The sequence below is a fragment of the Hippopotamus amphibius genome, chromosome 4 (assembly GCF_030028045.1).
Source record: "Hippopotamus amphibius kiboko isolate mHipAmp2 chromosome 4, mHipAmp2.hap2, whole genome shotgun sequence".
NCBI classification, from domain to species: domain Eukaryota; kingdom Metazoa; phylum Chordata; class Mammalia; order Artiodactyla; family Hippopotamidae; genus Hippopotamus; species Hippopotamus amphibius.
In genome coordinates this window covers 146,930,816-146,953,098 of record NC_080189.1, presented here as the reverse complement: position 1 = coordinate 146,953,098, position 22,283 = coordinate 146,930,816, and the positions used below count along the sequence as shown (strand labels likewise).

The 22,283-nt window shown below is 36.5% G+C and overlaps 1 protein-coding gene across 1 annotated transcript in view; it reads right to left on the bottom strand.

Annotated features, from left to right (window-relative positions):
• LRRC9 (leucine rich repeat containing 9) overlaps positions 1–21,974 on the bottom strand; it is a 115,768-nt gene extending 93,794 nt beyond the window's left edge. The window contains exons 1-10 of the mRNA XM_057730603.1: positions 21,853–21,974; positions 15,236–15,315; positions 14,756–14,974; positions 13,707–13,847; positions 13,128–13,191; positions 12,739–12,809; positions 7,941–8,123; positions 4,328–4,483; positions 1,708–1,904; positions 647–778 (exon numbers count right to left, since the gene is read on the bottom strand). Of these exons, the coding sequence (XP_057586586.1) occupies positions 647–778; positions 1,708–1,904; positions 4,328–4,483; positions 7,941–8,123; positions 12,739–12,809; positions 13,128–13,191; positions 13,707–13,847; positions 14,756–14,974; positions 15,236–15,283 (1,211 nt within the window). The 5' untranslated portion in view covers positions 15,284–15,315; positions 21,853–21,974. The remainder of the gene's footprint in view (positions 1–646; positions 779–1,707; positions 1,905–4,327; positions 4,484–7,940; positions 8,124–12,738; positions 12,810–13,127; positions 13,192–13,706; positions 13,848–14,755; positions 14,975–15,235; positions 15,316–21,852) is intronic.
• Between the last annotated feature and the right edge of the window lie 309 nt (positions 21,975–22,283).

The following is a 22,283-nucleotide window of genomic DNA, read 5'->3' as shown; positions in this document are numbered from 1 at the left end:
TCTACCAGTAGGCCTTGATTCCGAAGTGTAGACGCCTGCTTCCTGTTTCCATTTCGGGTGGCTTTCCCCATTTTTGTCCAAATGGTCTTTTCACTGAATTCCTGGTTTTTAAGTGTCTGCCTTATCTTAACTCATAAAGTCCATATGCACCCTGACTCTAGCTAGCTCTAGACAACTGGTTTGACTTTGGTCATGAACCCCCAGGAAATTTACTAGACAGCCTCCTTCAGTGTTTGCAACCTGCTGTTGCCAGTCCTGCTTTGCCACTCTTTCCCTGTTCTAGCCTCTCACCCAATATTCAGAATCCAGGGCTATACTCAGTCCAGAAATAAACAGTAAAAACATACATAAAATTAATTCTTGACCATAAACTTTTCTAAATTCTATTCTGCTCTTGGGATAAGGGAAATTGAGTAAGCCGCAAAGAAATACTATTAGGATGTTTTTAGGTTAGCTCATGGCAATAGTATAAACAGAGAAATGTAGAGATGGTAAAGTAGGTAACTGCCAATTTTCAGTGGATGAATATAAATAAAAGTGTTTTGAAGTGGGACATTTTAAGATTTTTATAAGTTGATATTTTGGTTGATGTTCCTAAGCACTTAAAATTAGTTTTAAAGCTATAACTAAATTTCAAAACATTTACCAGTCATCAGATCGAGTGCCTTCTTCAAAGTGGATGTTTCCCACAGTCTCCAACTCAATTAACAAAAATGGGATTAATAAACTATGACTTTTCTTCTTTTGTTTTACTTCAATATGATAAATTGCTTCAATTCTATTTAAGAAAAAAATAAAGCTATTAAAATGATCTAAAAATCACAACATTAACATTAACATTCATGACAGTTTCTTCTAAGCTGATGTTAAAATATAAGGCTTTCATCAATGGATAAAGAAAGCTTAGTGCTAACAGTTAAACCAAGTAAAAGACATTCTATTTTTGGCAATTAAAATCACCTCAAATTTTGTTAACCTCAGAGTAAGTGAAGGTTAGAAGACTCTCCTGGCTCCACCATTTGTGATTCTCAGATCTTAGACAAGTCACAACATTTTTCTGCTGCAGATTCTCAGAAAATGACAATATTGATAGTACCTACACCTGAACAGGCTTTTTTGAGGATTATATGTAAAATATATGTAAAGCTCTTAGCAAAGAGTTTGGCACAGAGTAAGGACTCAATAAATATTAGTTATTATTTTGTTAGTATTATTACAGGGCAAACTAACTTATCCACTTAGTTCCCTAGTAAATAAAAAAAAAAAACACAGTACTTACTAAGTCTTCTTGCTTTATGTTTCTAGTTGATAGTCAACCTGAGTTTCTTTCTATGTGATTCCAGACAACTTTTGCATGTGCTTTGCCCAGTCTCATCTATATTTTGAGTTTCTGCACCAGTAGCAGCTAACATTAAAAAAACTAACGTTTTTAGTTTGCAGACACTAGAGTCATGATGTGACAAGAACCCGCTCAGGGGAAGTCCACTGTTCCTAGTAAGGCATTGCTTCTGTAAAAAACTATATGCTAACTTTGAACCAATGATGCCTACCTCTACTAAGAACTGGACTGGAAACACATTTCGTGTTTTATTTCATACTATAATTCTTCCCATTCCTGAAGGAGAGAATTGAGCTTGACCAATGGCCCAGAACATTCTTTTCCCTCATGTTTCAAATTTGAACAACTAGATAATTCATTAAACATACTCATCTAGTTTTTTGTTCCAGAATGTTACCCTTTCATTCAAGGCATTTAGTTTGGTCACTATCTTCTGCTGAAGATTTGGTTCTTCTGTGACAGTTTCATAGGTTTTTGATTTTTCAAGCTCGGTTACTTTGTTGTTATTGGATCTATCATTGTGCCCTTTGCCAAATCCTTTGAGTTCAGTCAGTTCCCGTTCCAACTGTTGAAATTAATGTGCCAGAGAGCAAAATCATTTAGTAGAATTTATTAAATATTTAGTTAAATTAACAAAGTAGAAATCTAGATAATAGATAAGCCAAACTTCATAAAAACAGGGGAAGCATGTGATTATAACTTTAGCACAAGTTTGGTCAACCAGTTTCTCTTGACTAAGTGAAAGACAATATTAAATACTTTGAACATAGCAGTTTTCTCAATTGAAAATAAGAAAAGCAAAGAAATAAATTTTAAAATATTATTGATGAGTTAGCTTCTATTAAAGCCAAAGTAAAATAAGAAATTCTGGTTTTGGAACAAAGAAGATATTTAAACTTGTGACTTTTATCACTCCTACTTTTCAATTTTCAACTACTTTGGTATTTTGGGAAACAACATAAAAATACACACAAGCATGGATACAAGGGTGCACATTTTTCTCTTTGCCTCAGTCTCCTATATAGCTCAGCACAGCAATGTCTTTAAAATTTTGATATTTGAGATTTTTTTTTATTCATAATGGGCTTTTTTTACATTCATTTGTATTTTTAAAAAATATTATAATAAAGTATATGATTTATCTTAATTATGAGGTTTTGGACCTTCCCTTAAATTTTGGTCCCAGTGTGAGTGCCTCATTTGCCTTTCCATAACCCCAGCCTTGCAGGATGGATTTCAAGATAAATTGTACTGTACACAGAGAAGTATATTACAAATAGAAATTTGCCAAGTATCTGTACTCCCTTTTCTATAATGGCTATATACAACTGCTAAAAAACTAAGTAAGCATATTTTATAAAAATATCTGTAGTTTATATAATCTATAGCTATTATTTTTCATATATTCACACATCCACTTGCACATGAAAATGGCAGATGTAAAATGATTTCCATATACTGGTTCTCCTGTGATTTTTTATTCAAATAAATTATGTTAATGTTTTAACTTGAAGAATATCTTTCTGATTTTAATATGAATTTAAACCTGTTCATTTCAGAAAGAATACTAAATATATTTAAAAGACTTGATTCTTAACGGCTACATACCATTCTATCTTAAGAATGAATAATTCTTCCTCACTTTTTAAACATTTGGGTAGTTTCCAGTTTTTTGTTGTTATTAATAGTACAGTGATGAATATTCCTATATATAAATATTTATCCAAATCTTTAAACAGAGTGCTAGAAGTAGATTTACTGGGTCAAAGGCTATGAGCATTTTTAGGCTGTTAATAATATATATGACCCAATTACACTCTCATCAGTGGTTTAATAGTGTCACACTCATCTTCACCAGGCAGGTTATGACAAATTTATAGGTGAAAATGGTTGCTTGTTGTCTTATTTCATATTTGGAAATTAATAATCAGATTGAGGTCTTCTTTCAAATGTTTGTTAGTTTTTATTTCTTCTTTTGTAAAATGATAGTTTATGGAATTTGCTTAAATTTTCTATTTGGATATTTACTTTTTTGTCTTGTTTTATTTATGAGTACCTTTACACTCAGGAAATTGTCCATCATGTTTGTTGAAAACAACTTTTCAGATTGTCATTTACTGTTTATTTTCATTTATGATGCTTTTTAGTACAAAAGCATTTTACTTTTTTTTCAATTAAATCTAAATTCTGTTCCCTGTGATTTCTAGTATTTTTCTTCTTTGGCAGGCTGATATCAGTTAAATATATTAATCTATATATACTGCTTTTTTATGTTTTCATTTTTACATTTAATTCTTTTTTCCCCACTGTATTTACTTTTGGTAAAGTATAAATGAAGGATCCAAGTCCCCTACTCCCAAGTAGTTGGACTATTTTTGTAACACCATTTTTTGAATAAACCATTATTTTCTTATACCTTTTTTAAATACAATAAATTCTTGTATATACAAAGTTCTGTTTTGAGGTAAGTAATCCTTCATTTTTCAGAGTCTACTTTTAGTAAAGGATATCCAATTTATTCTAAATTTAAAAAGCACATATAACTACTAAAGTATAGCTTGTTATAAAGTTCCCACCATGTTCTATACCTTAATAGTATTAATAAAAGAATATTTTAGCACTTTAGACAAGAAAATGAATTTTGAGCACAGCCTGCTGGTATCTAATAAAAATGCAGTGAAATAAGTCTAACAGATTGCTATAACTCACTGAATCTTTTTGACTTTCACAGAATTTTAAAAATTTTATAAATTAATAAGCCTTTACCTTTTTTAAATTGCAGATTTCTAAGCACAGAATGAAGCTTAGTTAGGTACCTATAATCGAAACATTTCCAGAGAAAACTTACTTGAAACTTAGTATTAATTTTAAAAAGTACGTATACGTATAGATGTATACACACATCTTATAAAGTTTAAAAGATAATGGTACCTTATTGGTCAGTTTTCTTAAGACACGGCTATTGAATTTTATAATATTAAATCTTACATTTTTTTTCAAAAAGGTGAATAATTTTATTCGTTCTTCTGGTAACTTCTGTAATTTACATTTTCGATCATTCAGTTTTTCAAGGTCTTCATTAAGATGCCTTTGAACAGTTTTTATACGCATATTGTAATACATTAGTTTTTTCATTGCTGTGGTCTAAAAGTGAGAAAAAACCAAAAGATTAGCTAAAACAAAAAACATTATAGATAATTATTAGTGGTATCAGTGTGGTATGTTCTATATAGTGATTTAAAGTATTGCATGCTCAGTTACTAATAATGATATTAATTGAAATGATAATGGCTACACAGAACTCTCTATTTAAATTTAATATGCAAAACATAAAATTTCAAAGATTTTCTTTGTGGATAATATTTTAAGTGTGAGGCATATTTACATTTACTTTCAGGATGACAACATAAAGAGACTATAGATAGAACTCAATTTACAAAATAGTTTTATTTAGCTAATGTGGCAGTACTACTAAAGCTAATGTATTACTCTTATTTGATTAATACTCTTATTTGATTAATTTAGGGGAAAATAAATTTAAAAGAATAAAAGCAAAAGTGACATTATTCAATTCACTTTTTAAAAGCATAGCTAAGAAATAGGATTTCATGCTTTTTTTCCAAATCTGTAAAAGGATGCTCTAAATGAACTTGTTTTAGATTGAGCAAATTACTAAATTGTCAATCTAGTCCAGTTATCTTGAATTCTTTAATATCAATGGATTGTGCAGTTATTAATATTTATCATGATAAATTGATTAAATCCACCATTAAGAAATACACCAGGTAAATGGAGCTTATGAGTTATATTAGTCAAAAGGAACTAGTTGACAAGAATATACACAAATCAGGTGTATATTATAATGTGTTAACTGTTTACCCAAAATAATGAAGGCATTTTTTTTTAATCAGGAAATCTGTACCTCAAATAAGTTGGAAGGCTTGTACAGTGCTATGTGATTTATTTAGTAGAGAGTAGATAGTCAAGATCACAATAGAATTATCTGGCTTAAAAGATAGAATGGAAATAAATATATGGCATGATGAACAGGCAAAAGAATTCCCTTTCCCACACATCTTATGAAATTCTGAAACTGAAATCACTAAATTCTTCTGTAAAAAAAATAAGGCATTCATAACATAGAAAAGGGGAAAAAAAGCTGTTGTAGGGTGATGATTAACAGATAAAAATTCCTGATCAAGAAGAGCTTGTTTCTCAGGTGCAACTGAGAAGAAAAAATTTTAACTAAGGAAATGGCAAATGGTGTTTCTTGATTTTTTTTTTCCCTACAAGTGGGGGGTAAGGACAGGACCTACCTACGCAAGTGACACACTTCCCCATCCACACCATTCCCTTGGTGATTTATCCAGTCCTGGGCTTGGTATCATCCTTCTGCTTTCAATTGCCATATTTATATCTCCAACCCAGGCAATTCTCTTAAATAGCGGACTCATAACATATCCATCTTGGATGTTCAAAAGATTGTTCAAACCTTATATGCTTAAAATTAAACTGTGATTCTTCCTTCTAAAGGTCCTTCTCCCACACTCTTCCTCGTCTCATCAAATAGCAACTCCTTCCCATCTGCAGCTGCTTGAGCCAATTGCTTGGAATTATTCTCTACTTTTTCCCTCTACACTTCAAATTCAATCTATCAGCAAATCCAGATGGGTTCTACCTTCTAACTACTACCACAATCTGATTACTTTTTACTACCTCCTCTACAGTGTCCTGTATCGAACTATCAACATCTCTCATCCAAGTTTCTGGAATCTAACTGGTCTCTCTGCTTTCACCTTTTCCCTCTAACCCTCTATTCTTCATTCATTAACCAAAAGGATCCCTTTAAAATATGTCATCTTGTTCTTCCTCCTCTCAAAATTTTCCAGTGGCCTCATATCACTCAAAGTAAAAGCCAAAGTCCTTACAACATCTTCAGTCTCATGTGATCTGCCCCCCACCACTCCTGTATTCATCTCTTACTTCTCTCTCCTCTTTACTTACCCAGCTCCAGCCACACTAGCCTCCTTGTTGCTCTTAAAATATGAGAGGCATGCTCCTGCTCAAGGTCTTTGTACTTGCTGATCCCTGAAAAACTTGCTCCCTTACTTCCTTCAGGTCTCTGCTCAAATGTTGCCTTAGTAAATCCTTTCCCAACAATGCTGTAGAAAAGGGCCAACAGCCCTTCCTCTGCCCCTACCAACAACCTTGTTTCCTTCACCCTTGTTTTATTTTTCTCCATAGCATTTATCACCAGCTGACATACTAGTTTTTTACTCATTTAGTTGCTTATTATCTGTCTTCTCTCACTAGAATATAAACTCCAAGGAAGCAGGGTTTTTTTTTTTCTCCTCCTGTTTTGGTCACTATTTCTAGTGCCTTGAACTGTGCCTCGAATGTAATAGGCATTAAATATTTGTTAGAAAAATTAATCAGCCAAGTAATTTAGTGAAGCACATTCACCCTGCTCACCTTTTCAGAAAGTGTGTGATAAAAAACTAGAGATGATGATGGAAATTTCAAAAACATTGTTGTCACTGTAAAGTTTCGTCATTATTTTTGACTTAACATTGTTAGAGAAGACATTCCTCCCTCCGTGACCCTCCCATGACTCTGAACATCTGCTAGTAGACAATAACTCTAGCCTTTTATTCAATACTACAAGACAGCTCACTTCTTAGATTGGGATGGGAGAGAGGATAATCTCAGTTTTGAAAAGAAGAGAGGAGAGAATGGAACTTGAGAATAAATCCTCAGGCTGGCAAGAGAAGAGAAGCAAGATAAATGGATGAAGACATTCTTCATCTATGCTGAAATGATGGATGAGCCACAAGCAAAGGATGGGAGGGCTTCACGTGGGCACATTCTAGATACTCATAAACTACTTACTGAATGGTTAACTGAATGTACAAATGGGACTCAATGGACTAGAAGGAGAGGTAGAAATATAATGTGGAAAGATTAATAAACATGGTGAATTCCTATGAACTCTATTCTCAAATTATAAAGCTTCTGGTACCATGTCATAGTAATCCCTTTACAGGGAGACTCACCATCAGTGACAGCCCAGGAAAAGCTCTCTTCAAGATTTCGGAGATCTTCACGATTTCGGCAGTGTGGTTAGATCCACTTATACTGACAGAGAACCCCAAGCCATTTTTAATTAGATTAAAATCTACCTAATCCTGGCATACTACCATCAACCATGGGTATTTCTAATTTTGGTATCTAATATTCCAAATAAGAGGAGGTTACTTGTTTCATTTCTACTTTATTTAGGCTTTATTAATTTTCGTATATATAGCGCTAGTTCAATTATTCTTAACACTGATAATTTTTCAGATTTCCTTCTTTAAGTTTTATGTAAGTTATAAATGTTTTTGTATTATTTCATCTTCCAGTACTGTCATCAAAATTGAGATTCTAGTACTAATGTTATTATTTGTATGCATTTATGTGAAATATCCAGCGCACTGGGCAAAGGTAGAATTGGTGGCAACACTGACAAGATAATACTACTTACTTACCATGTGTTGACACAGCCAGAAAGAAGCAGTTAATTAAACTTAAGACACAGAGACTTTATTACAGATGCACTTACATCCGCCAGCTCCTTGATCTGCTTTGCGGACACATCAAGTGTGTCGAGTCTTTGAAGGCAAGGCAAGTGATATAACAGATGTGTGGAGTAATTACACAGCAGACAAACTGGATTGGTTTTATACTGAGGATCATTCAGACATAAATCCTTTAAGCGACGCAGCCGGGTTAAGTTAGTGAGGTCCTAAAACAACAGCAACAATAATGGTCAATTCATTAATTGCAACTGTTCATTTCTAAAGGAGGCATTTGAGCTCTTAAGATCACCCATAATTTAATATAATGCATTCTAATTATGTCTTTTAATATGTTAAAGTGATTCAGATGTATAAAATGTTATTCTCTAGTGAAAAAGATGCTAAATATGAAAAATGGATCAACAATAATTAAAGAGCAGACTCTATATAACTATGCATTTTAAATACAAAAATGCCAGAGAGTATTTACTAAATCATGTATTTCACATGAAACCTTGGAGCCCATTTATTCCTTAAGACACCATTCCCTCTCTGCACAGCCCCTTTGCTAACAAGTGCCCCAGGAGTAACAAGGATGGAGGTCTCCGGCATCCTTCACCACGCTCCCCACACTGACCCCCCGGGAACACTGCTCGCTGTTTTCCTCAGCAGGTCTGCTCTCCTCATCAAAGGCACCTACGTTCTATTATAATTACCACTGAACTCCTGATTTTTAGTTTTTTTTGGTTTGAGTTTTGTTGTTGCTGTTTGTATCTATAAATGCCCTTTCTGCCTATTAAGGGCAACTGAAAGCTAGCTTTCTCCTGAGGGCCTCATTTTCCTCACAGCCTCTGGAGGGGTAGGGCTTGATAATGCACTTCCAGACCAGTGTGTCTCCTGAACATCTTTTATCTTAAAGTTTAAGTCATGGTTTACCCCTTCCTTTACTTGGCATCTGGCCCTTGCTTAACTCTTCAGTCTTGTCTCTTCTATTTAAACCCTGACATGTTACGTTTTGGCCACAATGGACAACTTGAAGTTTCACAATGTGCCAGACCCTACTTTATCTTTAGACGTTCACTCATGCTGCTGCCTTTGAATGGACTGAACTTCACCCCCATTTCACCTCTTCGTCTGTCAAGACTCAACCTAGGTATCATCTTAGAGGACCTTGTTTCATCCCCCTGGACTTGGGGTAGATGATCCTCCTCTGAACTCTCCGAGTTACTGGGCTTACCTTTGTTACAGAATTTATCACACCCTATTGTCAATTATCCACAAGTCTATAAGCCAAGGGTCTGTATGGGCTTTGGCCCTTGGTCCACAAGCTAAGAATGGTGACTGCATTTTTAAAGTGTTGGGAAACAATAAAGAAGAATGTGTGACAGAGGCCATGTATGGCCCACAAAGCCTGAAATATTTTCTATCTGGCCTTTTATAGAAAAGGTTTGCCAATTCCTGAGATAAACTCTTTGAGAACAGGGTTTGTGTCCTGTTAACACTGCATTCCCAGCACTCAGCATTTAGAACACAGCAGGCAATAAATGAATAATGTGAATTGAATTGAATGCTTATTACTTTCTACCAACCTCTAAGACAACCTCACATCTTTCTTAATAATAGTATTACTAGGGTGGTGCCTGGGGTAGGAAGGTACCATGGTTGAGTTGGACTTACATGAATGCAATGCTAGTTAGGAGACTCAGAATCAGAATTAAAGGAAATCCAAAGCAAGAACCAGGAGGCACTAATTTTAGAAGATAAAGTATCAACACAAATGGAATTGGGAAGCAACTAGTGAAGTAAGGCTGCTAGAATTAAGAGTAAGACAAGGTGAGGTGGATAATGTGTCCAAACCCTCTCTGGACAAGTGAGAACTTGGCTCACTGGCTGGACCTGAGGCTATGGCTAGGCCCATGGCAGGAGCGGGACTAATCAGAGTTGCTCTAAAAAGACTTCTGAATCGAGTTGTGCAGAGAATTATTTGCTCAAATTCTGCAGAGCAAGGAAGGTAAACCATTGACTATTCTGAAGAGTAAAGATACTGTTTGATTGCTGGGTGGCTGTGTTGCTTTTGACCATCAGTCTGGGCTATGGTGGAGGTGAACTCTGAAGTCTTGCACAGGAATCCCCCACCTACACTGAAAAGTTAGATGATGTTGGAGTCTATGAAAGTACAACATCTCACTGAAAATTAGTGTTACGGTACCTGGTGCGGATTAAAAGTGGCACACAAGTTTTTTCATCAGGAAGCATCCTTTTAGGGTGACTGGAAAGGTTAGATATAAAAATTTAGAAAAATAGTATTTCAGGAATATTCCTAAGATGAGAATAGTAAAAGTTGCTGTGAGTTATGTTCAATGTTTTAATGAGAAGTAGTCATAATTATTATAGCCTTTTTAATTTTATGCCATACAATGAATCTTCACAATAGTCCTTTTTTTTATCCCCATTCTTTTGATGAGATTGATGTAGGTTAATGTAATTAAAGTGATAGTAATAATAAAATAACATATCTATTGCTTGCTTACTGTGTTTAGTCATTATTCTAAGAGCTTTACATTACTATTTCACCTCGACTTCATATTGGCATTGTATTATGCTGCCTCTGGTTTGTGGCAGGGCTGGAAGTGACAGATCTTTCTGCCTGTGCAGCCCCTGCTCTTTACCGCAAGGCAGCCATGGCCGGCCAGGATGAGATAAACTTCCATGTGGCTTCTTGGCAAGGTGATACCTTACCCTCCTGGCATTCTGTGCTTATCTTTTTCAGCCTCAACTCATGATTCTCTCCCTCATTCTGTTCCAGACACAGAGCATTTCCAGTTTTTTAAATTTGCCACACTCTTTCCACCACTGAGGTCCTTCATACCTTTGCTTGGAATGCTCTTTCCCTAGGTAACTCCTGCTCATGTCTCATTTGTTAGCTTAAACACTACCTCCCACAGCATTCTGAATCTATCTTTCATAGCTCCCTCTGATCTCTGCTGCTGATGTTACTCAAATAGACCCCTTGATTTCTTACCTCTCTGCCTTTCTGCATATTGTTCTCATCTTGGAATGCCGACTTCCCACTGAGTTGTAGAATATCCTCCCTACAATGCCTGTTGAAATTCTGTCAGCCCTTCAATGTTCACATCAGATACTTCCTCTTGAATTTGGCCAATAACATTAAATTTTATTTAAATTTCTTTTTAAGGTGTTTATAATACCCTGACTTAGTCTACAGATTTTTGGTGTCTTACATGCTTCTCTGAGTAAAAGAATGCCTACTTTAAAATCGATCAATTCAAAATTATTTCCACAGTAAATCTGCTCACCTTTCTACAGTTTTGTCTAGAGGAAGTGTTTGAATGTGTACCTTCAATCTGCCACTGTCAAAATTATGAATGCCATATGTATTCACCCACATTATATGCCATGAACATTGTCTTCTTATTTGTTTTTTCTCTCACATGTATGAGCTTGACAAATGTTTACTGATATTTATTACAAGTTAAGTACTGCTTTAAGTATTGTGGATATAACAGTGAACAAAACAGGCCAAGTTCCTGTACTCATGGAGCTTGTATTCTAGTAAGGGCTGTGGGTAAGTGCCAATAGGAAAAATAAAACAGGGAAAGAGTGATGGGAACGCTTCTGGTTGGGGAGGGTAGTAGGGGTCGTTGCCATTTTACTTAAATTAGGCAGGAATGGCATCACTAGGAACATAACATTTGAATAAAGTCTGGAAAGAACTGAGACGAGCCATGAAGATACACGGGGGAAGAATATTCCAGCAAGTGCAAAGGCCCTAAGGTGAGTGTGTCCTAGATATATTTAAGGAACAGTGAGGAGACCAGAGTGGCTAGAATGATGTAAACAAAGGGAAGAGTGGTAGAAGCTGTGGTCAGAGAGACAGAGGGGAGACTAGATTATATAGAGTCTGGTGGGCCATTGTAAGAATTGGCTTTTACTCTAAAAGAGATGAGAAGCCAAGGGAGGGTTCTGAGCAGAAGTGATTTGATCTGACATATTTTTAAAGGAGTGGGCTGCTATGTGGAGAACAGACTGAGTGTAGTGAAAGGCTAAACAAAGGGACAACTGTTATAAGGCTTTTTTTTTTTTTTTTTCAAGAATGCAGGGAACAGATGATGGTGTCTTGAACCAGGCTGATGGTGATACAGGTGGTAAAAAATGGTCAGACTCTGGACATATTCTGAAGGCAAAGCCAACAGAATTTGCTGATGGACTGGATATGGGGTATGAATGAACAAGAAGAGTCAAAAATGACTCAAGGATTTTGGCTTAAGTTATTAGAAGAACCGAGATGCCATTTAGAGAAATGGAGAAGGCTGCAGGAGATGGAGGTTCGAGGGAGGGGAAATCAGTTTGAGTCAGGATAGGAGATGTCTATCGTTTTGGGTAGTTGTTAGGGAAAGCAGAGATACCAGTTTAGGAGTAATAAGTGGTTAAAGGTATTTAAAGTTATAAAATGATTAGATTAGAGAATGAATGCAGATAAGAAATGAGAAAAGATCTTGGACTTACCTGGGGCAATCCATTTTTGAGATGCTAGGAGAGGATGAAAAACCAGAAAACTGAAGGGGTATAGCCAGAAACATGGGAGAAAAACTAAGAGAAAGTGGTATCCTAAAAGCCAAGTAAATAGTTATTTGTTTGGTTTTAATAGTGTCAGATCATTAGGGCTAATTTATTCAGCTGACTCTAAAATTTCTGAGAGTGCTGGGTAGTCCAAAACAATTAAATTCTCCTTTAAGAGGGGCCTATTTAGTCCATTTTCTGCAAAGAGATGGTTCATGATCCAGGTTGATAAATAAAGTAAATTGCTCCACTTAAACATACCTTGAAAGAACATATCTGGTTACCAGAGAGGTTTAATCTTTCTAGTTGCTCATTGGGATCAAGACATCGACCTTTAATTTAAAAAAAAAAGATGAGACAAAAATTAAATTTCTCATTTTACCTCCTGTTCATATCCTGTCATATTTCTAAGTTGTATAAGACCATCTTTTCTTGCATATAAATAAAACTAACAGCAACGCTGCATAATTAGTAACCACTGATCAATGGGTAGTATTTTCACATCCTGTAATTAAAGATTTAGAAATGCTTTGCAAAGATGTTATACAAAAAAAAGTCTAAAAGAAAAAAATCTAAAATTGTACTTTTCATACTGACAAAAAATTACTGTAACACTATCTCACATTCCAGATGAAACTGTACATACATACCAATGCTGCTTATTAGATTTCCAGCAAGGTTGAGATCACTTAAGTTCTTCAAAGTTTGCAAGCCCTAAAATTTTAGATAATACATAATTTAGAAGAGGTCACTAAAATCTATGTTTATAAATCATCTGAGCAATCTGGTTAGTTCTCCAGGTGTTCCAAGCAGTGGGTGCTGTTGACTTTGCAAGCTTAGAAATAAGTGAGTGCCTCAATGAAACCCACTTTGTTCTCTGGAACCTGGAGAGAATTACTGAAGGAGAAGGGAACAGGGAGGGGAGCAGAGAGGAAAAGAGGAGGAGGAGGAAAAAGAGCACATCACACAGAGTGTGTTTAAAATCTCAGGCAAGTTATAGATAAAGCTTCTCTAAACTTCCTTTCTTTTTTAACCTTCAAAGAAGAAATAATACCTTACCTCCCAGACGTGGTGGGAGAAGTAAAGAAAATGATGCATACGAAGTTCTCTATATGCTACGTACATAATAGCTCCTCTTAACTCATTAAACTAGTCATGAGTATTTCTTGGACACTGTGGTTAAACTCTACAGGAGTTGACTTAAATATAAATTACTGAAATTATCTTACCTCAATATTTTTAATTGCATTGTGGTTCAGCCAAAGAACCGTCAATCTGGATAATTTCTCTAAATTTTCTATTTTAGAAATTTTATTATAATATAAATATAGTTTTTCTAAATTTCTACATTCTTGAAGACCTCCAATCTTCTGTTAAAAAAAAAAGAGGAGACTGAATAGTGTTAACATGTTTTTCTATTAATCCTTTCAATCAAGTAGATTTTAAGTACATTTTCCTTTAAAAATCACATTTTCAGGGTAGATTGCAAAATCAATACCCAGCAAAATGAACTAAAATATAAAAAATCATATAATCCCTCCACCTAAATATTATTTTCAGTTTGCATATTCTTTGAAAATTTTAATCAACTTGATACCTATTTTATATGGTTAAAATCACAATAACCTATACAATTTTGTGGGATTTTTTTTTAACCTAAAGCCATCTAAAATAGTTTCATAATCTTTCAAATTATAATATTTACAAAATATTTCATGAAATTTATAATTTTATTAGAAATAATCTTATGTATGATATATTTGTTTCAGAATTTTAACTATTATAAACAATATTGCAACAAATAACTTTATGCATACAGTTGTTTTCTCCTATTTAATTACTTCTCTAGGATAAAATCTTAGAATAGGGATTTCTGAGTCAAAAGTTACGTATCTTTCTCAGGCTCTTGATACAGTTTGCAGCATTGCTTTTCAATATAGATGTTATAATTTTCACACAACCAATAGTGTCAAAGTAAGCCGATTTCACTACAAAGCAATACTGAGTGTTATTTGATCTGATTAAATTACTAAAAAGTAGAATGTGTCTATGTTTTGGTTCTTTATTTCTGTCTTTTCCTTTGTATAAATCTATTTTTATATTTTGTCCATTTAGCTGTTTTTGTTTTGTTTTACTGCGCAAAGGGTTTAATTGCAATTCATCATGTATGAATTTATCTGTTTTGATCCATGCCTCAAGCATATACTTCAATGAATTATTTTTCCAAAGTGAAAGAATTTAGCATAAATACTTCATGTAAATTTATGTTTAGACTTACCTCTATGCAGCATTCAGCAATCCAAAGTTCTTTAAGCCATAAACTAGTTTCTAGTCCTGAAATTTCTTTTATATCTTGAGCAACAATTGTGAGACTTGTTAAATTAGGAAATAACGATAATCCGACTATACGAGGATACCCTGAGAAAAACATTTCCAGTTTTGAAGTATCTGATCCTTCTTGTCCAATCATCTCATAAGATAAACCATTGCATAAACACTGTTTTCAAAAAAGAAATTAGGTTATTACCTATTTAAGATAAAAGAAATATTTTTGCCATTAGAAATTATAAACTGTCAGTTTCACTGATGTCATTTTTGACTCACAAGAAGAAAAGCTGTACTGTCTACATGATTTTTCTCTACTTCCAAAGATCATAGGGTAGAAGAAATCTTTAGATAAGCTCCAGAAAGGAGTGTAGAAATGTTCCATTTAATATTCTTACAAATGTAGTTGAAAAGAAATCTGGCTTTGACTCACCAGTTCTTTAATTATGTCTTCTTGGTTTAGGTTTTCACATTCAATCATCTTCCATTAAAAATAAGGTTATAATAATATATCTGTTAAGGAAAAGGAAAAGTTGAAATAAAATACGTACTAAAGTCATGCCATATCATTGAAAGGGAACTTAAAGTTACTTAGGTGGAATTACTCTCCTGTGGCTTAACACTATCCAACAGTACATTACTGTCTGTAGCCCAAGACAGTCCCTTCCATCTCTTAAGTTTTCTCTTAGACTGTTATTTTTTATTCTTAATTTAATTCTGTCTCTCCACAACTCCTCCCCATTCACTGTCATTTGATCTCCTGGGTTCAAATAAAATACGCATAATTTTTCTTCTTTAATACTTGAAGAACATAATCATCTCTCATCTACACCTTTACCTTGCCCCCAGTTCATGTCTTTTAGTTCTCTCACTAGAAAGATCCCTGTTTTTCTCCCTTGAACCAGTTCCAGTTCATTCTTCCTATTATACTGTGGTGTCCCAAATGGAATACAGTTCTCTAAGTATAGTTACCAAAGAAAAGAATCTTCAGGGCTTAGTGACATACCATAGGCATGGTAATAAATGCTTATTAAAATGAATTAGTCAACTTCTTCATTTTAGATGGTATGAACTATTAAATACCTAAATAGATTCAATAAAATTTAACCTAATTTTTCATAACTTTTAATATATTCATTATATTATTCCAGACACATACTATTTAAAAATATTGGAATCCTGGTTTTAATACAAGGACGTGACAAAGCAAGATACGGAAACTGTATTTATTTGTTTATTGTGGTTCATACTCTTTAACAGCAACTCCCCTACAGATATATGTGTGCATACATGTGTGTATAGATATAGACTAGAGACATATATGTGTGTTTATGATTATGTATACGTAAGGAGAAAATATGTAAAGATACATACTAAGTTGTTAACACGAGTTACCTTGGATATAGGTGAAAGCTGGTTATAACAGGCATGAGAGGTTGGATGGGGCTGTATCTAGGCAAAAAGGGGAAAAAAGCCCTACACTTTAAAAGAGCATGTTGAGTACTGTATAATATGAATGTATTATTTACTTATTCATTTACTTATTCATTCTACTGTTAGTAGACATTTGGACTGTCTCCAGTTTGGAGCTGAAAAGTGCTTCCCTGGACATTTTTATCGTGCAGGACATAGGTACAGCTTTCTTTTGGGTTTATACCTAGGAGCAGAATGAGAAAGAAACTAATGGTGTATACAACATGGATGATTCTCACAAACACAGTACTGAGCCAAGGAAGACCCGCACATGGCGAGTACACACTGCATGACTCCACTCATATAGAAGCTGGAAACTAACCTACGGTATTAGGAGCCAGGACAGTTATTAGCTTTCAGGGCTGATTGACTAGGAGGAGGCAAAAGATAGGTTCTGGAGTGCTAATGAAGATATTTTTTTGATCTAGGTGCTAGATAAAGCAATGCATTTACTTTGAGAAAATAAAATTAGATACTTAAGATGTGTGTGACTTCTACATATATGGTATGAAATTTTACATAAATGTTTATTTTTAAAGTATTTATATGCTCACTTTTAATCATTTATGCAAAAGTTTACACATGTGCAGGTGTACACATAAATTAAAATTTTAAGAAAAAAAAGATGATGACTTGAGTCCATGGATTTACCTACCTTCTCTGTTCGAAGCAGGCTGGAATGACTAGGGAACTAGGAAAATAAGAAAAAAATGTATAGCAGTGCTAGAAAATGAGCACTGATGGCCAGAGATGTTGAGAAAGGTCTTTTGAATGAAGATAAAGCAGATGGCATCAAATAGAGAAAAGTCCATCAGTACAAACCAGCCCAAAATTCAAGGTACCAGAGAAAGAAATTTTACAAAACTATCCTAAAAAATTCCTCAAACTCAGAGCCGCAGTGATTGGGAAGAAAGTGGCTGTGGACCATCCGAAGAGACCAAATCAAAGGCTTTTGAGATCCGCATCAGGGTAGTGTGCACAGCCTGCACCTGTGCTCAGGCTTTGTAAACTGGGGACATTGCCCCTCTATGCTGAGGAAGGGATCCCAGCTAGCACCACAAAGAAAAATACACGCAGAAAGTTATCCCGATACACTGGAATCTCTGTTTATTCACTCATTCATTCATTCATTTATGCATTGAGGGACTAATATCTACCAGTTAGAGAATAATAAGTGTGGGAGAAAAGAGAAGACCTCTTTGATATTGTGGAATCTAGGCAAAGAACTGCGGGAAATGAGGGAGTACAGGCTATGAGAAATCTTGGGGAAAAGCATCCAAGCATGGGGAAGGAAAATGCAAAAAAAAATTGGGTGAGAGTATACTTGGCATGTTTGTAGAATAGCAAGTGAGATGATGTAGCTGGAGCACAGTGAGGGAAATGGAGACTGGTAAGATGTGAGGTCAGAGATGGAGACTGGTAAGATGTGAGGTCAGAGAGGTACCGTGGGGTCAGATCACGTGCTATCTCATAGGCTCTTATGAGGATTTTGGATTTTGTTATGAGTAAGATGGAAAGCTATATGAGGATTATGAATGAAAGAATAACACAAGCTGCCCTAGGTTTTGAAAAGGATCACCCCAGCTACTCTGCTGAAAATGCACTGTGGAGGTTGAGGGGAGAAGCAAGGAGACCAGTCAAGGGGCAGTTGTAACAACATGAGAGAGGATGGCTGCTGAAACAGGGTGGTAGTAGTGAGGACGGTGAGCAGTGGTTAGATGACGGATCTATATTGAAAGTAATACTGATCATTCTTTCCCTGCTTCCAACTGGCAACTGTCTCTACTCCATTCTTGGACAACCACCAGATATTACAGCACAGGAGTAGCCAGGCAAGGGAGCACACAGCAAGGAACAACCTGAAGGAATTTAGATACTCCATCAGAGGCCCATACAGAGATGCAGGCCACAGTCTTCCCTCCTTAGGTTTACCTGGATGGCACCCCAAGTAAAGGAGGGCTTTGTAGCACCTCGGATCTCATCAGAAGAGAAGCCCCTATATTCTGGTTTAATGTCTGTGAGCACCAAAGGAAAAGTCTGTCTGCCCACCACCACACAAGAGACAAAGGCTGCCTTTAACACCCCCAAAGTCAACAAATAGTGACCCAAGTTTTCTAGGCTACGTCCAAGATATCTGCTACAGAATAAATTAACTGCTCCCTTCATTATTCACTAAATTATCACCTATACGTGAGCCTAATTTTGGACTTTCTAATATGTGCTTTCCCTTAGCTCTATTTATTCCTACAGTATTATCCTGTATTAATTACTGTGATTTACATTGTAAATTTAAACCTCATTTTCTTTTTTTGGAAATTTCCAGTTATTTTTTCATATTTATTTTTCCAAATAAGATTTATGATTATTTTGCATTTAGTTTTTAAAAATTCACCTGGGATTTTGAGATTCAATTGTACAGACTAATTTAGGGAGAACTTCCATCTTTACAGTATTGACTCTTCCTCTAGAACAAGCTATAACTCTCCATTTATTTAAGAAGACTACTTTTTCTTGATAGAGAAATATGTATATTTGGGATACCAACTTTTCTTTCACTTCACCTTATCTTCCCTTCACTAATGCCCTCATTTAGGAAGAATCTTGTTGTAATTCAATAGGTAATTAGCAAAACAAAATTTAACTTAAAACCCCCAAATTCTATAATTTGCATAACTACATCTGAATTATGTTATTATGCATAATTAATTATGCATAATTATGGACCTTCCTGGTATTTACAAGCCTCATATATTTTCTCCAGTCACAAGTGGTCCCAAGGCTTCCAGCTTCTGAGTCCATCAAGAGGTGAGTGTCCTGTTGCCCAGCTTGTACCCTCTCTCCTGCGCCCTGGGAAAGCTCTTTTCAGGGCCTGCCCATCTAAGGAACTGCAGATCTTCTCTAGTTTCTCTAGGGAGCCAGGAGCACCAGGAGCTTCTATGGCTTTCACCCTTCAAGTCTCAAACCTTGGATTGATCCAGTCATCTCTGCTCTCTATTCAAAGGACCGGTTAGTCATATGAGTTGAAATCACTACAAATGCATGGTCTCTAAATTGAGTTGAATCCAACAACACATTTTATATTTTCCTCTTCAACTTCCTCTCCTAGCGAATAGGACTAGAGATTACCGATCTGGGATTCACAACATCTGGACTATTCCAAACTTGCACCACTCTTTTCAAGTTCTCTCTCTCTCAGCAGATGAGCTTGTCCCCATTTTCACAGAGAATAGTGATGCCATCAGATATACACTCTTTAAATTCCCAAACCTCTTAAATATACAGTCCACCCTTGAACAATGCAGGTTTGAACTGCACAGGCCCACTTACATGCAGATGTTTCCCCACAGTAAATACTACAGAACCAGGTAGCCAGGTGCCTTGTTGAATCTGAGGTAAGGAGGAACCAAAGGTAGGAGGGCCGACTAGTAGGAGGGCCAACTGTAAATTACACGTGGAATAACCCTCAAGCTGTTCAAGGGTCAACTGTGTTTCTTTCACTTTCTGACTCCTGTCTTATTGAAAGTATTCTTTCTTCTGTCCAGAATGAATCCCTTTTCCTGTGTACTCATCCCATACTCTTCAGTCTCTTTTAGAACATTGGTCTGTGAAATTTTCTTTCTTTTCATTTATTCCCATCTTTCCTTCTCTAGGGTTTCTTTTCTCTCCATATGTGAATGTTAGGTCGTTACTCTCTTTAAAAAAAAGTTCTCCTATCCTGTATTCAATTAATAGCTGATTGTAGATCCCTTTACAGAAAAAAATTTTAGATATAAAATCACCATATTATAGCATTAGCAAATACTACCAAAGACAGGTAGTCATTAGCAATACTTCAGTACCTCTGTTCAGTTCTCAATTTACTGCAATCTCAGTGGGGACATCTCAGGCCACTGCAGTTTCTTTTTCCAGGTCAACAATAATCTAATTGCCAAAGACACTGGACATGTTTCAGCTTTCAATTTAATTTGACCCTGTCATGGAATTTTAAGATGCTGATGGCTCTTTTTCTTCTTTGGTTTGACTGTTTCTCCTTGGCTTCTCTATTTATTATTTAAAACATAATTTTCTGATTAAAAGTTTCCTTTTTGGTGAAAAGTTACTAATTTTTATCTTCCTCTTTTCTGTGCAACAAACTACACACATGGAAAGCTCCATCTGAATGTGTCTCAAACTCAGTATGTTAAGAACTGAACTCATTATATTTTCCAGCCAGCCTGCTTCTCCTAATGCATGTTTTCTCTTGGAAAATAACACCATTCTTCTTCTTCTTTTTTTTTTTTTTCTTCATTCTTCTAATCATCCAAGTCAGAAGCCTGGGACTTATGGTCAACCACTCTTATTCTTTTCCCTGCCTTTGCTCACTCATTAAAGCTTTCTGCATATACCTCTTAAATGTCAATCAAGTTTTCTTTTTCCCCTCCCCCCATCCAATTGCCTCTGCTTTGATTCAGGCTCTCATTATTTCAACTTAACCGATACTTTGCCTATAGTCCCACTTCCTGCCAATCGATCCTGTACACTACCATGACAGCAACCTCCTGAAAGGGAAATCCACTCACACTATACCCCTTGGAAGGTATTCATGGTCTCCAAATTCTGACTTCTGCCTGCCTCTCAAGATCATCAACCACAAACTCCTGAGAGCACCCCAGGCTCTGGCCGCAACTATAGTTCTCTGGATGGTACAGGATACTTCTGTACTTTGGCATATGCTGTTTCCCCTCCTTAACTTTACCTTGACTTTATGGCATACTCCATACACCCTTCAAGATTTAAATCAAGGGTCTTCTGTGCGAAGACTTTAACTCTCTCTGATAGTATTATAATCGTTCAGTTCCTCGTGACTCCAATGAAGGGCAGCATATGCCCTATATACACCTGTTCCACTGTATTGTGATGCTTCCAGGTCTTTCCTCCTTGCCAGGTTACATGTTCACTGAAGGCAGGGACAGCGAACCTATCACAGTGCCTGACACATGCTTGGTGTTTGATTAAAATTTGCTGAATGGTTTTAATTAATTGTCATGCCACAGAGTTCTATATGGTATAACTTAAAGAAACACTCTGACCAATCCGAGTAGAGCAATAATTAGAGTACAAAGGACCATGTTTCTGTCTGCCATGAGAGCTGGGGAGGGTGTCATTGTGAGAAAATAAAATTTCTTTTCTACAAACAAGAAGCCCAGAATGGTCAAGTTGTTTCCTCCCTTGGGTAAAAAGGAATCAGAACCCACCCATTATCACTGACGGGCCGAAGAAACGCCCTTGCAGCTCTAGGCGAGCAGTATCCAGTGTGTCCAGTAAAGGCTGCACAGGCAGCTGCGGGCCACCCTCCCTCTCCTCCTCCTCTTCAGCTTTGCTCCGGCAACCCTCACGGCCTCAGATAAACTCACGTCACTGTCCCTCATTATCATCACATCTCCACTGCACCATTAAGGGGGTCATTTGACCTCACGTTGCTTCTCTCCTGTCTTCCTCCCGGTGTGACCAGAGAGAGAGAGGAGAGGGGAGCAAAAACTCCCGGGGCTTGCCTACAGGGGAGCTACTCCCAAAGGCCACCAGGGGAGAGTCGCTCACCTCACCGCAGAGAGACGATGGATTCCGGGGCAATCCGAGACAGAACAGAGTCCACTCCCACCTCTTAATTCCTGCGTTGCAGCTGCAGGCACGACACCCTCTCTGTCCTGGGGCCTGGTGTGTACACACTACCCCGCTGCGGTTGCCTAGGAAACCCGCTCTCCGCCGCCCGCGACCTCCGGGTGGGGAAGGGGTGGAAGGGGCGGGGAAAGCAGTGGCCGACCTATTTCGTGATCACGTGGCGGCAAGCTCCAACCAATCAGCAGAGGTAGGGGTCCACCCGGAAGCCCCCGCTGGTGCTCCTGGGAAACGGTGGGGAGCCTGCAGCTCCGCGGGTTTCTCGGTTCGGTCAGTGCACGTATCTTTTCACACGCCTTCGCCCGACCGGAGGCCCGGACGGGAAGCGACGACTGACGGCGGGAACCTAGTCG